This window comes from Phalacrocorax aristotelis, chromosome 13 (assembly GCF_949628215.1).
Source record: "Phalacrocorax aristotelis chromosome 13, bGulAri2.1, whole genome shotgun sequence".
NCBI lineage: Eukaryota > Metazoa > Chordata > Aves > Suliformes > Phalacrocoracidae > Phalacrocorax > Phalacrocorax aristotelis.
In genome coordinates, this window is record NC_134288.1 from 18,772,232 (window position 1) to 18,787,206 (window position 14,975).

General features: G+C 39.3%; 1 protein-coding gene across 2 annotated transcripts in view; it reads left to right on the forward strand.

Annotated features, from left to right (window-relative positions):
• PREX1 (phosphatidylinositol-3,4,5-trisphosphate dependent Rac exchange factor 1) overlaps positions 1 to 14,975 on the forward strand; it is a 174,091-nt gene that overhangs the window by 100,414 nt on the left and 58,702 nt on the right. The window contains exons 6-9 of one of the 2 annotated variants that reach the window (XM_075109194.1): positions 1,964 to 2,125; positions 7,063 to 7,196; positions 10,507 to 10,640; positions 11,629 to 11,778. In XM_075109194.1, the coding sequence (XP_074965295.1) occupies positions 1,964 to 2,125; positions 7,063 to 7,196; positions 10,507 to 10,640; positions 11,629 to 11,778 (580 nt within the window). The remainder of the gene's footprint in view (positions 1 to 1,963; positions 2,126 to 7,062; positions 7,197 to 10,506; positions 10,641 to 11,628; positions 11,779 to 14,975) is intronic. The other variant, XM_075109195.1, reaches the window with a different exon arrangement.

Genomic DNA, 14,975 nt, shown 5'->3' on the forward strand with positions numbered 1-14,975 from the left:
CAACTCCAACACTTTTTCCCACTTTGCCTTTCGGGGACCCCTCTCCATTTCCATGGGCCTGTCTTGGAGGTTAAAACACTGAACTGAGTGCCAGAAAGTGTGTGTTTTGCAAGTGGTTTACCATTGGACAAGTTACTCTCCTGTAAATGAACTTCCTCCTTCATAAAATTATAATTATACTTTCTGATACACAAAAACGTGGGACAGCTGTGGCTAGTATGTTTCCCTGCAATTTCTGGATACACAGACTCGTCATGCACGGAGCTGTAGGCGCTTATCCACATGTGATGTGTTGACCTTGGCCAGCTGCTGTTTGCCTATGTAGGCGCTCTCTCACTCTTACTATTTGACGCGGTAGGGGAGCAAATAAGATTAAAAAATACTTGTGGATCAAGATAAAGATAGGGAGATCACTTATTACCATCACAGGCAAAACAGACTCAACTTGATTTATTGCCAGTTAAAATACATTTGGATGGTGGGAAACAAAAACACCTTCCCCCCAGCCACCACTGTTTTCCCCAGGCTCAGCTTCACTCTTGCATTCCCAACTGCTCTCTTTTATCCCCAGCCCCAAGCGGTGCGGGGGGAATGGGGAGCGGGGGACTGCACACATTATGTAACACTTCCTCTCTGCTGCTCCTTCATCGTCACGCTTTCCTCTCCTGGGGCTGCTGTTCTTCAGGATAAATGTGGTCCTGTGTGGGTCCTTTATGGGCTGCGGTTCCTGTCAGGAGAACCTGCTCCTGTGTGGGGTCTCCACCTGCCACAGTTTTCAGGGAATATCCACCTGCTGTACCATGGCGTCCTCCACAGGCTGCAGCATGGATAGCTGCTCCATCCATGGGCTGCAGGGGAGATACAGATACCTGCTCCAGCCTGGTCTCTCCAGGGGCTGCAGGGAAATCTCTGGCCTGGCACCTGGAGCACCTCCTCTTCCTGCCTTTCTGCAGGCCTTGGTGCTCACAGGGCTGCTTTTCATGTGTTTTTCCTCTCTGCCCGGCCATGTTTTGCCCTTTCTTGAACATGTTTTTCACGGAGGCACCACTAGCTTCTCTGATGGACTCAGCTGGGTCCTGCTGTGGGTCTGTTGTGGAGACGGCTGGAACCAGCATGGGGCAGCCCCTTACCTGTCCTCAGGGAGGCCCCTGCAGCCTCCGCTGCCAGCACCTGGGTACAGATACCCAATACACTGAGGTATCTGAGTTAGGAGAGGTGTCTCACTGGTATCCCTCTTTGGTCAGTGGAAAGAGACAGGCTTCTCATGGGGGCAGTTCCACTCTTAGGTAAAGCTGATTTGCACTTTGGTTGCATTTTTCTACTGGTTATAGATCTAAACAACCTAGGTCCTAAAGCTTCAAGTGGGTTGGGATTAATCTACACATCTGATCATTTCTGTAAGTACTGTGGGTGGACTATACAGCCTAGCGTTATTCCTGTGAGGCCATAGTTCATGGAAGATGCCAATTCTATAGCTCTAGTGGTTCCTGATAAGACCTCCTAGGGGCATAAATTTTATGTGATTGAAGGGGCCCAATCAGTGTCACTGAAATACTAGATGCACATCACTGGGGCTGGTGTAGCATGGTACACCGTGGCTAGATCAACAGTCCATCGCATGTCTTTGAAGCAGACAGTATGATTTTATGTAATCTTTTAACTTATTTGGCTTTGGTTCACACTAGAAGCAAACATATGTGACATAGCAAAACATTTGGCTTGAGCTCTCTTAATTTGGCATATTTAATGTGAGTGATTGTTTCATTTATTTAGCAGCATTCATATAAAATGGAAGCCCTGCACAGGTGAAGAACAGAGAACACCTACAGGAACGTGCCCAGAACTTCTGTTTAATATTACAGTGGTTCCGGCATTTTCCTGTGGGATTGCACACTAATGCTAGTGCCTTTCCATGAGCCGCTTCTAAGTTTACATTGGATGTTTTCTTTCCTTTTATTTGAAGGAATTAGCTAAGAGGACCCCCTCTAAGCATCCTGATCACCCAGCTGTCCAGAACGCATTGCAGGCAATGAAGACAGTCTGCACAAATATCAACGAGACCAAGAGGCAGATGGAGAAACTGGAAGCCCTTGAACAGTTGCAGTCCCACATTGAAGGATGGGAGGTATGATGTAGGACTAGCAAGCTTCCTGGAGGCAGTTTGCTACACAGTTTAATGGGCTGAAATTTAGTGAGCCCTACTGTGTACAGGGATTTTTGTTTCTTACATGATGCATACATTCTCTTGAAGGTGTGGGAGGCATTACTTTGAGTTTAGAATTTAGTGTTTATTTTGGGTGTTCAGGTTGCTGCTAAATGGTAGCAAAACAAACAAGGAAGGAAGGAAGGGAAATTTCAAATGGGCAGAACTCATTTGAAAGACAAATAGTTCTGGAAGATGAAATCAGGAGTGGTATAAATAACAGAAGTCTCTCTTTCCATTCCTACAAGCCTTTAATTTTGCCAGGAGCTTTGAAAGATAGCTCACTTAGCTTCATACAGATTTTCTGTATAAAGGATAAAAGTTAGATTAGCAAGCATTAGATAAGAAAGCAACTGGTATATTTGTCTTTGCTCTAGTTAAGTTACTCATGGATGCATTTCTAGGGATGTGTTTATCAGTAGGTGGATCTGTGTAGCTAGAAGCATTTACTGTGGAAGGGAGGAAAAATAAGAGAGAGAGAAAACCTGAATGTAAAGCCTGGGGGAAGAGGAAATCTGGAAGAGGTGGCACTCAGTAGAAATACTAGATAGTTAGGATGGTGTGCAAAGGGTTGGCAGTTTATCTTGTGATTACTTTAGTTGAGGTCCTTGAATCAGTGGAGTTAGAAGCCTCTGGGAGGTGCACCACAGGGAGTCAGTGGTGTTAAATGGTCTCATGGAGAGAATGGCGTCGGCATTTAGTGAGGCTGACATTTTAAATGTCAAGGCTAATCATTGCCAGCTGAGGATTTCTTAGCTGAGCACATTTTGTTAGAGGTCGTGTAAACTTCCTCATGGTCAGACTCTTGGGTGCTCTCCATGACTCTCTTTCGGGTTGTTTTTTCTCTCTTGTGTATGTTTTAAACCTTGTTCATTTTTTTCCCCGAAGGATGTTCTTGGCATCCAGCTAAAGATGTGAGAACAACCCCGATATCCAGCTGTGTATTTTTTGGATAGCAAGCTCAGCAAACAAAGTCATATAATGTTCTATACAGCAAGACTTCTAGCAACAGTTAAAACCATTTCAAGTTCAATGCAACTCATGGGTCATCTAGGCAAGAGGTCTGAACTCTGGAGCCTGAGGCACGACTATTGAAGTGTCCGTGATGCCATAAGTGAAGTGGTATCCAAAGTTACTGCTTTACTTTTTTTTTTAAGGGTTTAGCTTATCTACAGCGACATTCTGGGGCTGAAAACCCTTTCAGATTTGTTTATATACACTATTTGGTAACAAAGTCACCTAGGTCACTTAGCTCAATTTCAAAAATGAAGAAGTGTTTTTCCCTCCCAGTAAGCTGTGGAACATTTCTGAATACTTTTAGCGGCATATTTAAAAGGAGGAAAACTAGCTTTATACGTCATATATACATGCCAATGCTCAACATGATGGCATTTTCTTCTTCTGTTTATGTAAAGAAGTTTGAAACTGATTGACAGTTTCCTATCTCGGGTTTGCACAGTGCTAGAGGTCTTACAAATTATGACTCTAGAGCAAAGTGCTATGTTTGTAAATAACTGGTTTTATTTTTTCAGATGTATTTCACAGTTTATTCCTAATGAAAAGGGCTCCTAACTTCTTTCTATGGAAAGCTGCAATTGCTGAGTTAAATAATTTTTTTAGCTTAACAATGCAGTGATATAAGCCACAGAGCTGGCTGTAGGAGGAAGTCTATATGGCAAATTTATGCCTATTTTTATTTTATCTGATGGCAATCTCTCCTATCAAATAGAAAATTTCCCTTTTCCGTTAGCATGGATATGGATTCTGAAACACTGGTACCCTGTATGTATGGTTACATACCATACACACTAATTTGACAGGGCCTACAGCTTCCAACTGTTTTAATCCAAGGCATGTAAATTGTCAAAAAGAAGTGAGGATCAGCTTACCAAGTATTTTACAATGATAAGGGATGCAGCCTGAATGTGGGGAGTGTGTGAGCAGCCCAACATGAAGTTTGACATTAATTTGTTCACATAATTTGGAACAGGCTCTTCCTCCCTCGTCTAATGTTTCTGTTTAACCAAACAAGCAATTTCACTGGTTTCTGTGACTTTGCACTTCCTTCGAGTTGTGCTAATGGGCCATACCTGATCTGATCTTCATCCTGTAGTTGTCAATGCCACCCTCAATATCTCCAACATGAAGAACAATGGAACATCGTTTTCCTTCTGCAGTGTCTCTTCTTGCTCTTGAGAGTCATCTGTAACTTCACTATGAGCAGTAGTTGTTTTTTAGAGCATTTTCCATAGTTCAACATTTTTCTTCAACATCTGCACCCACCAATCTGCGTCTCCCTCTGAAATACAACTACCACTATCATACACAGAGCATATACTGGCATCGTCCTGTCAGTCTCTTTCGGAGACAGATTATAACGAGGGGACATGTTAAAGTAGGCCAAGTCCGGGAAGCCGCTGAAGGCCTGCAGCTTAATCAGAGGTCTATTCGTCAAAATGAACTCTGCTCAGATTCATTCTTTCGGAATGCACAGAATCCTTGTAGATGTATGTTATGGATTAGTCTCAGGCAGGTCAATTTGGTTCTGGTTAATCCTGGGAAACAAAGATTAGTTTAAAAAAGGGGGAAAGAAAAGTAGAGGATGCATGAGAAGACCGACTTTTGTATACAGTGTTTTTGTTTGCTTAGTGAAGAACAAGTTAATATGCTGTCTGTATTCTATATCGATTTTTCTGTGGGAAGAGCTCCTCCTCGTGAGTACTTGCAAATTATTTTTACTGAACAATTGCTACATGTCCCCAGATTCTTCCAGTCTGAAATGCATAGGGAAGCAAAACTCCATCACAGAATAGGATGAGTGGTAAGATACATGTTAGTGCTCAGGCAGATCACTGATTTTATAAATGGCTGTAATTTGCAGTTCCACCAGCTATGATGTTTTCTTTATCTTTCCCCCGTCCCTGCAGCTTAAACCCACTTGGGTGAGAAATCTCGTGTTGTCTCTGAAAACATCAAGTAAATATTCTTCCTCTGTTTCTTACTATTGAAAAACCTCCCAAATCAGTATAAATGGAAAGTGGCTAGGTTAACAGCAAACAGGAAATGCATCGACAGTGTTTAGATACCATCATGATGAGTCTGATGGAAAAATAAAGATTCTTAGATTTTAGGGTGAGAAGCAACAGTTGCAATCATTTGCTTTCACTTCCTGCACAAAACAGGCCAGATAATTTTATCCAGTGATTTCTGTGTTCGTAGAAGATTGACCCCCAATTATTGACGTCACTGTGTTCATAACTTTTGCTGTCTTTGGGTGTCTTTTGGAAAATTAAGTACTTGACATTGAGGTGCTCTGAAGCCTTGATTTCTCCATGGGCAAACCACATGAGGAGTATGCTTTTATGTGATACAGTCAGTTGGTTTCTGTTCCTATTTGTGTATGTGCTAGTAGGCCCCTGGGGTCATAATTCTGACATGCAGTGATTTCTCCTGTAGGTGGTAATTGGTCATTTTCAAAATCACAAGTGCTCATTTCTGGACATGTATTAACTCTTTCTATAGAATGATTAAGAAAATAAAAACATACCAGGACAGCAGATGGAACTATTGCATCTAGCTAGTTCTAGCATCATTCTATCCAGAATGTATAGAAACATATATGTGGAACACATGAATCAGTGCTGCATACTTGGCACCTTTCAAAAAATAGCTGCTTCCTTGTTAACTAAAAGCAAGACATGGAAAGCACAGCTGGCAACACTTGATTTAGAAAATGGTGTAATCAGAGCTTCATTCACAACTTCCCTCCAACTCAAAGAGAAATGCAAAAACTAATATGTGATCCAGAACTGGGTGGTAATGTTTCCAGTGTCTCAGATAAAGTGGTGTTTTTCTGAAAAGGGACCTTTATTGATAGGATGCTCTTGTACCTTTGAAGTAATATGACATCAAGGAATTTAAGGCTAGTGCCTAAGATTTAGCCAAACCATCTTGCTTGGTCAATGGAACAGTTGAGGAGCAGATTCCCAACTGTGTGCATTCAGAATGTGGGGATACTTGGAGTCTGCCTGTCCTGAGAGCAACCTGGGACAGGCCTATACTTCTTTTTCAGTTGGGACCAACCGCTTTGGTCCTAAAGGGCCCCATTTAAAGGACTATGTGATTGCTTTTCCTAGGAATAATCTGAGTACCAGTTTGGGGAGTGAATGGTTTAGAGCGACCTACTGTGGTTTTCAGCTTCTGGACATCCTCATAGGCTAAAGTGTCTTGAGAATCTCTGACTGTCTAGTGCATATAATGGCTTGCACATAGCAGATAGCACAGTGTACAGGACCCAATCTCTGATTTTCACAGCTATGTTTCTAACTTGCATGTGTTTATTAGAACTCCAGAAGGGAGAGCACCTGCATATACTCTACCAAAAGAGTTGGAGAGACATCACCACTAAGATGACTTTGCAGAGAGGGAGATGGTTAATAATGACATAAGTCAGTATCAGAGCTACAATATTCAGGAAATATAATTCTTTTCTAAGGTATTCCTAAAACTATCAGTTGTCATATTTGCAATGATAGCCTAGGGTATGAAGGGAAGACTAATGGTCTTGAGAGACTCACAATACAGCTGTTTTGAGAGTGAAAGACTCCTTCAGGACAAGTCTCCTGGAGCTTAACAGGGAAGATTTATTGTAGTGCATGAGGACTCCAAAAAAATTTTGTAATCAGAAAAAACATGATGTGTTTAGCCATGTTAAGAAATAGAGGACTTCTTCCTTACGAGTGCATCACTTATTTCAAAGTTTAATGACAAGAAGATAAAATAAGTGTTTTAGTAAAAATCCTTCATTTGCACACACAGAGGAAGTAAAAAATAAAGAATATATCTTTTCTATGTTTCAGGGGTCAAATCTGACAGATATCTGCACACAGCTCTTGCTCCAAGGGACTTTGTTAAAAATCTCAGCAGGAAATATCCAGGAGAGAATGTTCTTCCTATTTGATAATCTACTTGTCTATTGCAAGAGGAAATCCAGGTAAGTCCCTCTGTCTTTACGGTTTTATAATGGGACCGTTCCGAAGTTCTGTAAGTAGAAACTCTGATCAATTACTGATCACTCACTGTATTTGCTGTTGCTCTGTAGGGCTGAGTCACATGTGTGACTTTCCGTTGTTCTTGACTGTTGCTATTAGACTATATGAGAAAGAAGTCACTATATATGGTAGGGCAAATATGCTAGACAGTAACAGGCTCCCCGCCCTGAGAAGTGCACAATCCAAAGACTGAAGTTGATACAGTGCAGAAAAAAACACAGTGAGGTCTTACAGCTGGAAAGCTTCCCAGAGCAGATGGGTCTCCAGGAGTGATGTGAAGAAGGAGGCCTCGCCAATTTTCATTGTGAGGTTATTCCAAGCAGAATTGGGTGATGTGAAAAATGATATCAAGCCAAGAAAGGGGAAAGTGGAAGACTAACAAAACATTAAATAGATGCGGGGCACAAAGGAGTGAGGAAGAGATGAAGATTAGCAAGTTGCTGTTCACCATTTGCAGCACATGTGTTCTGTGTGTTGTCTTCCTTTCTTATCCTAGTAACAATTTTTGCATCATTCCACCTTACAAAACTTAAGCATTAGTAACGCCGACTGCTTATTACTAAAATAGCATTGGCAGTATAGAGGGCAATTTGCTTCTGCAGCAGTTATACTGTATTTCAGTTCTTAAGCTTTTCACCTTCACAGCTCCGGTATCATTCTCATGTCTTGGTCTTTTCTGAATTTACAATGCATTCTCTATGCTCCAGATTGAACTTCTATTCCCTTTCCTGTAATAGCCTCCCCCTTCTTCAAGTTATACTACTTTACTGGTGATGGCCAACCCAATTAGAACTTCTCAAACACCAGAGTGTTCTCTCCAAAGGAAGTTCTCATATCTCAAAATCTGGGTTTATTTGCCATTTTTTGTTCAATGGAATTTTTGGAACCATGAAGCTGGGGAAAGAATAATGTCAGTAATGTTCAGACTTTCTGTATGGATAATGCTGATACTATACAACATATGTACAAATTATTCAGTGAAATCTACATTAGAAATTATTAGAATGTAATATAAACCTTTAAATTGAAAAAATTTACAGAATTCAATCATGTATGGCTTTTAAAATTATCTAACTGAAGCATTTTGACTCTGCTGAAATGAAGCAAGAAAGATTAAACATTTCATTCTGACTTCCATAATTTGTGTATCTTCTAACAGAAGACTGTTCCTTAAGAAAACAACAACAAAAAATCGATTTGATATCTAACCTTTTACTTCTTCAGACCTCTTAGAAACTGTAGAAACTGTTTTGTAGTTCAGGTTAGCCTAGCCCCTCCCGTTCTGTCCAGGCATTTTTCCCGGAATACTAAGATTTAGAAAACAAAATGTTCTACTGCCTTTTAAGCAACTCTCTGTTTTTTTACAGGAGGTCTTACTGAGCTACCCTGTAGTTTGGCTTGATTTTGGAGGAGACTGCTGTAACACTTTGATTTTCCCAAAGGATCAATATTGTTTATCTTTGTCTAATAATGTAGCTTGAACTGATGAAATGTCCAGAATCTGATTTCCATTAAAAAGTAGAATATTTTAATAAGTCTGCTGGGAATTGCCTAATGTAAAAGATATATTTAGGGATTGCTGAGTGACTGGAATTTTGGATATTTCTCCCAATTAGCTGCTATTTATAATTAGTCTAGGATGGAGATAAATGTCTATCCAGTTGTGCTGGTGTGATCATTTGGCCGGCTGCTTGACAAACAACTGACATGTTACTGGGACACAAATTTGTGGGGGGGGACACCAACAACAAAACAAACCAACGCCAAAACTGCCTTGGTCTGCTCCTAATTTGAAACTGCATTACTTGGTTCTCATCTCAGTTATGCTATGCTTATCTTGTAGAAATGACTGGAATTTTTCTTGATTGAAAAGTGCAATCAGAATTCAGGCCTCAATCTCTGCTGAGTAGTCAACAATGCATCCATCTGAATTTGGGCATCATATCTTTTCACAATAGCATACATTAGGAGTAGTATTCTTGAGACCAATTTAAGATTTGTTTAGAATCAGAATTAGATCTGTGATTTTTAGATCTAAGACTGCAGTCTCATCTGTTGCAGAAACTTAGGGAAGTCTGACAAACTGATGACACAGATTTTCAGGGCTGAGTATTGTTTCGTGTTTTAGCAAGGATCATAGACTGCTGTTTAAATTGAATCCTGATGTCAGGAACAATATGTTTCATGTGGGGAAATGGGCTGAGTATTTAAAGGGTTTCACTAAGGCTGCCAGGACGGCTTTTCCTTTGACTCCAACAGTCGTCTTTAGGAAATGACCTAATAGCTCCAAGAGCTCAGTCCCTGTCAGTCTGATTGGATGTAAATATATATTGGATGTAAATATATGGTCATCACTAAAGGTATATATGTCACTAAAGCTAGTTGTAAAAGGAAAAATTGTTCAGAAAAAATTTGGTGATTCTCCTCTCACCTCAGTTTATCATTGATGTTTCACTTTGACAGAAATTTTCTCCCCAGCTGTTTTTATTGCAATATTCCTTGAATCTTATGAGCTCCAGGCAAGTTGCCACAGCAATCCCTTCACTGTACAGAGTTTGAGCACCTGCCATCTCAAATGATGATCATTTGACCAGTTGTGTTATGGTTCACTTATCAGGGTTGCTTTTAGATATTAAAGCTCAGCAGATGTAAGTTGCATAGATTTAAACCTATTCTGGACATAAAAATAAGAACATAACTAGCAATAAAAAGTGCTTTCCAGAATTTTGTAAGACACTTTAACAGAGACACTATAAGGCTTATGGATAAGGATGTAAACTTTGGTGCAAAATTGCCATACAAAGACATTTAACACACATACGACAGACCACGTGACACTACCCTCTTTACATGTTTCATTTCATATTTGAAACTTGGTACATGTACCACAAATTTATCAAAGCTTTAGGCAAACAAAGGAGGCAAATGTAACACTGTCAGGTGAGATTGCAGTTTTCATTCCAAAGCTGTGTGCAGTTCAGTTGAACTAGCATTTTAATCAGTTATTCATCAAGAATGTAAAACTTGAAGGCATCCCAATCTTCCCACAATCTTGCAAAATAAGCTCTTTGTCACTGTACTGATGCTGTTGTATGCTTATCTTTGTGAGTTGATTGAGTATTCTGGTGATGTAAAATCAGACACACGGTGAAATACCAGAAAAGACTATATTGGAATCCTTCTTTAACAGTGATATCTCAGATTGATACATGCATATAGATGTTACGCTCTTTGCTTATGTGTTGCTAACAGTCTAAATCCTAATGGCAGAGTTACTGGGAAAAAAACATCTAAACGGACAAAGTCAATCAACGGGTCCCTGTATATCTTCAGGGGCCGAATAAATACAGAAGTCATGGAGGTGGAGAATGTGGAAGATGGAACAGGTAAGAGATCAAATACTGTCTTTTAACAACACAGTAACTCCAGATCTTGTGTTGGAAGTTGGTACAAAATTGCTCATCCATCTCCTTTTAATGAAATCTTAAGTAAGCAATGTAAATTCTGATTCCTTCATTATTAGACCAACTTATAAAGTGGAAAGACTGGACATGCTTTCAGGCACTAGTCCCTCACTCTGCAATGACCTTATGAAGAGTTTGTGTACCCTGAAGCTTGTCTATTTTTTCTTCTAATCCAAGTTAATTTAGTGAAAGATACTTTATCTTCTTTCATCCTTCCATTTCTTACATCTTAAGCCATTACAGCTATAATAACAGAACTTCTGGATCTTCTTCTCATTTAGAATGCTACCAAATATTAGTCTTAGCATCAGATCAGTAGCATGGAATGTGGCCATGAACGAAATATGGGAATGCAGTTGTGTTACGATTCTTGTGTTCTGACACAGGCAGGGAGACTGAATGGGTTTCTGATTTCGTCCACAAAGGCTACACCAGCCCCTGCTTCTATTGTAATAAATCAGGAATTAATGTTATGTCCTTTAAACAGTTGACATTTAAAGTGTTCCCATGTCCGGTAGACAAAAATGCTTACAGTGCAAGAAGTTAGCATGTGCCCAGAAAGTTCAGAACAAATAACCTGAACAAACATTGTAGAAATTTTCACTGATGTCATTGTATTTAAAATATTTCAAGTGTTCTTGTGAGGTGAAATTACAAAGTGTCACTCTTAGGACTGAAACGTTCAGTCAGTTGAACAGTCTAGCCATGGATACTCCTATTAATATTTGTGCTTCCAGAGTGGTAAGTAACAACAAGTCACACGGACAGCCAATAAGACTGATGCATGAGGAACACCTCCAGCAATCAAGCTCTTCAAAGAAACAACCTTTAATTAAGGTGTTCCACACTGATTTGATTAAAGTAGCAGGCCTTCTATTCACTGTGTCCATTGTGCTTTGGGATTTTACAGCAGATTACCACAGCAATGGCTACCCTGTGACAAATGGCTGGAAGATACACAACACAGCCAAAAACAAATGGTTTGTCTGTATGGCCAAGACTGCAGAGGACAAGCAGAAATGGCTGGACGCTATAATCAAGGAAAGGGAGCAGAGGGAGAGTAAGTGGATAACGTATTTTCTAATGCACTGAATGAACTTGTGTACAAAGGAGAAATGCATATGCATGTATAAGCATCTGAAAGGAAGAGAAAAGGTTGACATTCTCCCTCCATAGGCAGAACTAAAATCTAACCTTAATGACAAAGAAAATCAAGTGATGAAACCAAATATTTCTGAATGCATACCTTGGGGTCTTTATGGACTCATGTCGGTCTATTTATCAAATATTTTTATTTGCCAGAGTCTGTTTCTTTGATACATTGAAATAGTGTGAAAAAAACTACATTTAAATTTAAACAATTTCACTTATTGGTAAAATAATTTGTAAATAAGATAAAATCGTATTTGTATTATTTGGCAAAAGGAAAGAAGAAAATCCACCGTGCGTTCTTTTTCCAGAAGCAATGGCACAAGCTTGTTCTCACAAGCTCAGCCTCCATGATCTTGAAATAAACAGAACAGTTCATGGATAAAAACTGTAGAAATATTACACTTAGACTGAGAACAGTGACAAATGCATGCAGATGCTTGTCACTTTTATCTTCTTTGTGGAAAGAAACAAAAACTAAGCTTCTCTTGAAACGGTGTTGTACAATAGAAGCAAGCTCGCAAAGCCATGAATAGGGGTGGGTGATAGAAGTTCTGAGCTCCTTTAAAAGTCAGAACTGGCTTTCACAAGTGAACCTGCTTTCCTGTTTGTTTAATGGGAAAAATAATAGCTCATTGCCAGAGAAAATGACACTATTTTAAAACATTCTGTGCCGGACTTTTAGAAGTGGTTCCCCTCTGTGCACACACAACCCCAGTAAAGAGTAATCACTCATCTATGCTAATATTGAAGGAGGTCAGTCTGAAAACCTTTTTAGCAGTGTGTTTGCACAACTTGTACTTGCTAAGTAATAATGCTTTAGATTTTTAAAGTATTTTAAGACAGTACAGATCTGTCACTGAAGTTTAATGAAAGCAGAGAATCTAAATCCTTCAATGTCCTTTGAAATCCAAACCTTATTTTTTATGTTACAATGCTTTGCATCTAATCCGCTAAACGCAATGCACATTGCAGTGTTATTTGCTATCATAGAATATAAAACATTTCTAACATACCTTATCATATATGAACCCCAATATACTTTTTGATAATAGCAAGCATACTACCTTCAAAATGTAGATCAGGCACAGTGTAAATTCAGAAGAACTACCTGAAGGCAACAGAGGGAATCAGTTTTGATATTTTGTTTTGGTCTGTTTTGGGGTTGGTTTTTTGTTTGGTTGGTTTGTTTTGTTAAAAGGAAATGTTTTACCATTCTGACCTGGCGATCTGTGCTCATTGGTCCGTTCTGCATCCCACTCTACTGTAAGGATCCTGATCTTCCCCATGATATATTGTTTTAATAAAATACATTTCTTGGCTCTTACTAAATCACATCTCTAAAAGATCCAGTAAGTCTCCACTTCATAGTGAGTTTTCACTTTGTGAGGTCACTAGCGCTCTGCGGAATTTCCTGTGCATCAGGTAAAATGTGAGGAGAGGGAAACTTCAATAATAAGTAGTAAAAAGACAGGACTAGAAAAACAGACCATATATAAACAGGGAGCTTGAGAATATGGGGAGGTGACTGAAATAAATATTGGGAACGAAAAAGAACTGTTACTTCATAGAAAGTTTCTCAAAGTTTTCCATGCAGCACTGGCTAGTAAGAGTGGGTTTTTTCTGATGCTTTTTGTCATATAGTTTTATGATGTGGCAGCTGATGACAGGCACTTGGGATGAGCATAGATATTCTGGCAGACATTCCAGGCTTTATTGGAAAATCTCCTTTGAATCAGAGTACTTGCAAAGTCACAGAGATATCAGTGTTTGGATTAGAAAGCTTGGTGAGATTCCTACTTCAGTAGGATGAGTTAGGTAGAATATGCATTCCAGTCTGCCATTTACATCAGAGTCTGGGGAATTCAGTGATGTAAGACCGGCAGAAAACATGTATACTATTACACAGGCTGTTTTCTATCACAAGTTCACGTTGCAGATTAGCCTCAGCTACACGTGTCACTATTCGCATTGAATTGGATCACAGTATTGGGGGGAGAGGAGGATGGAAGAACAACAGCAATAAGCCAGGGGACTTGCAAAGCAAAAACATTTAGCCAGATATTGGAGACATGAAAGAAATACTGTATTTGAAAGACAAAATATTGTGCAAGTCTAATTTCTGGAACGTGTGTTTCAAGCCTCTAAAATAAATGCATTAAGGGTTGTCAAAAAGCTAGAAAGCTTTTTCAAAAAGCTCTGATGACACAGAAGACTACTAATCCATTTCAGTGTCTTAGTGTAAAGCAACAGATTTATGTCCAGTTAGGGTGAACTGCTTTTCCCAAAGAATGTACAGTTTTCATTTCTAGCCTTACCCTTAAATTCTGCCTAATGTCAATCTCTGTAAAACTTAGGCAGGTAAGTACAGGACCAATTCAGACTGCCTGTTTTCAAGCTAGTCTTAGAGATGTCTAAAATCTGTGCCTTTGTTTTGGACTCCAGGGTTGCCTAGATTTGCAAGTTCTAGAATAACATAGACAGAAACCTAAATTATTTATTCAGGCTAGAAGACACAAAACATCTACAGCAGCAAAAAAGCTTTTCTTATGTGCTGTCTTAAAATAATTTGAAAATCTGAAGGGAGGAGTGCGATAAAATGCCAATTATGACGATAGTTGTAACATAGACACCTATTTTTTTCAGAGATCATCCTCCTGACTATAGCAATTTTCAAGTTAACATGAGCTATGTGGAAACTCATACAAAGCATATGTGACATTTTCTCTATATCCAATTATCTATCATTCCTTAAATCATTCAGTATTTCCTTCATCGACTGGATAATACCATTGTCAAACTGTGGTTTTAGCCTACAGGTATTAGTAATTAGGCTAATTAAGAAAAGATAAGAAAATAATGTTTGATTTATTTAAGGATGTGAATTTGATTTCAGCAGTTTTGTATTTTTTGCTTCAAGTAATAGAACTCTTAAAAAGTCATCTGCTCTGTCAAGCATTTAGCTGCCTTGAACAAGTCTTATGCCAGCAGTTTTTTCAGGGTCAAAAGTGAAATTGCAACAGGAAACCAGTTTCAGAATGTATATGTTTTATCTTGCTTTGTTTGGAACTTCTCCATGTTCTGTAAACCGTTCTACTTTTTGTGATG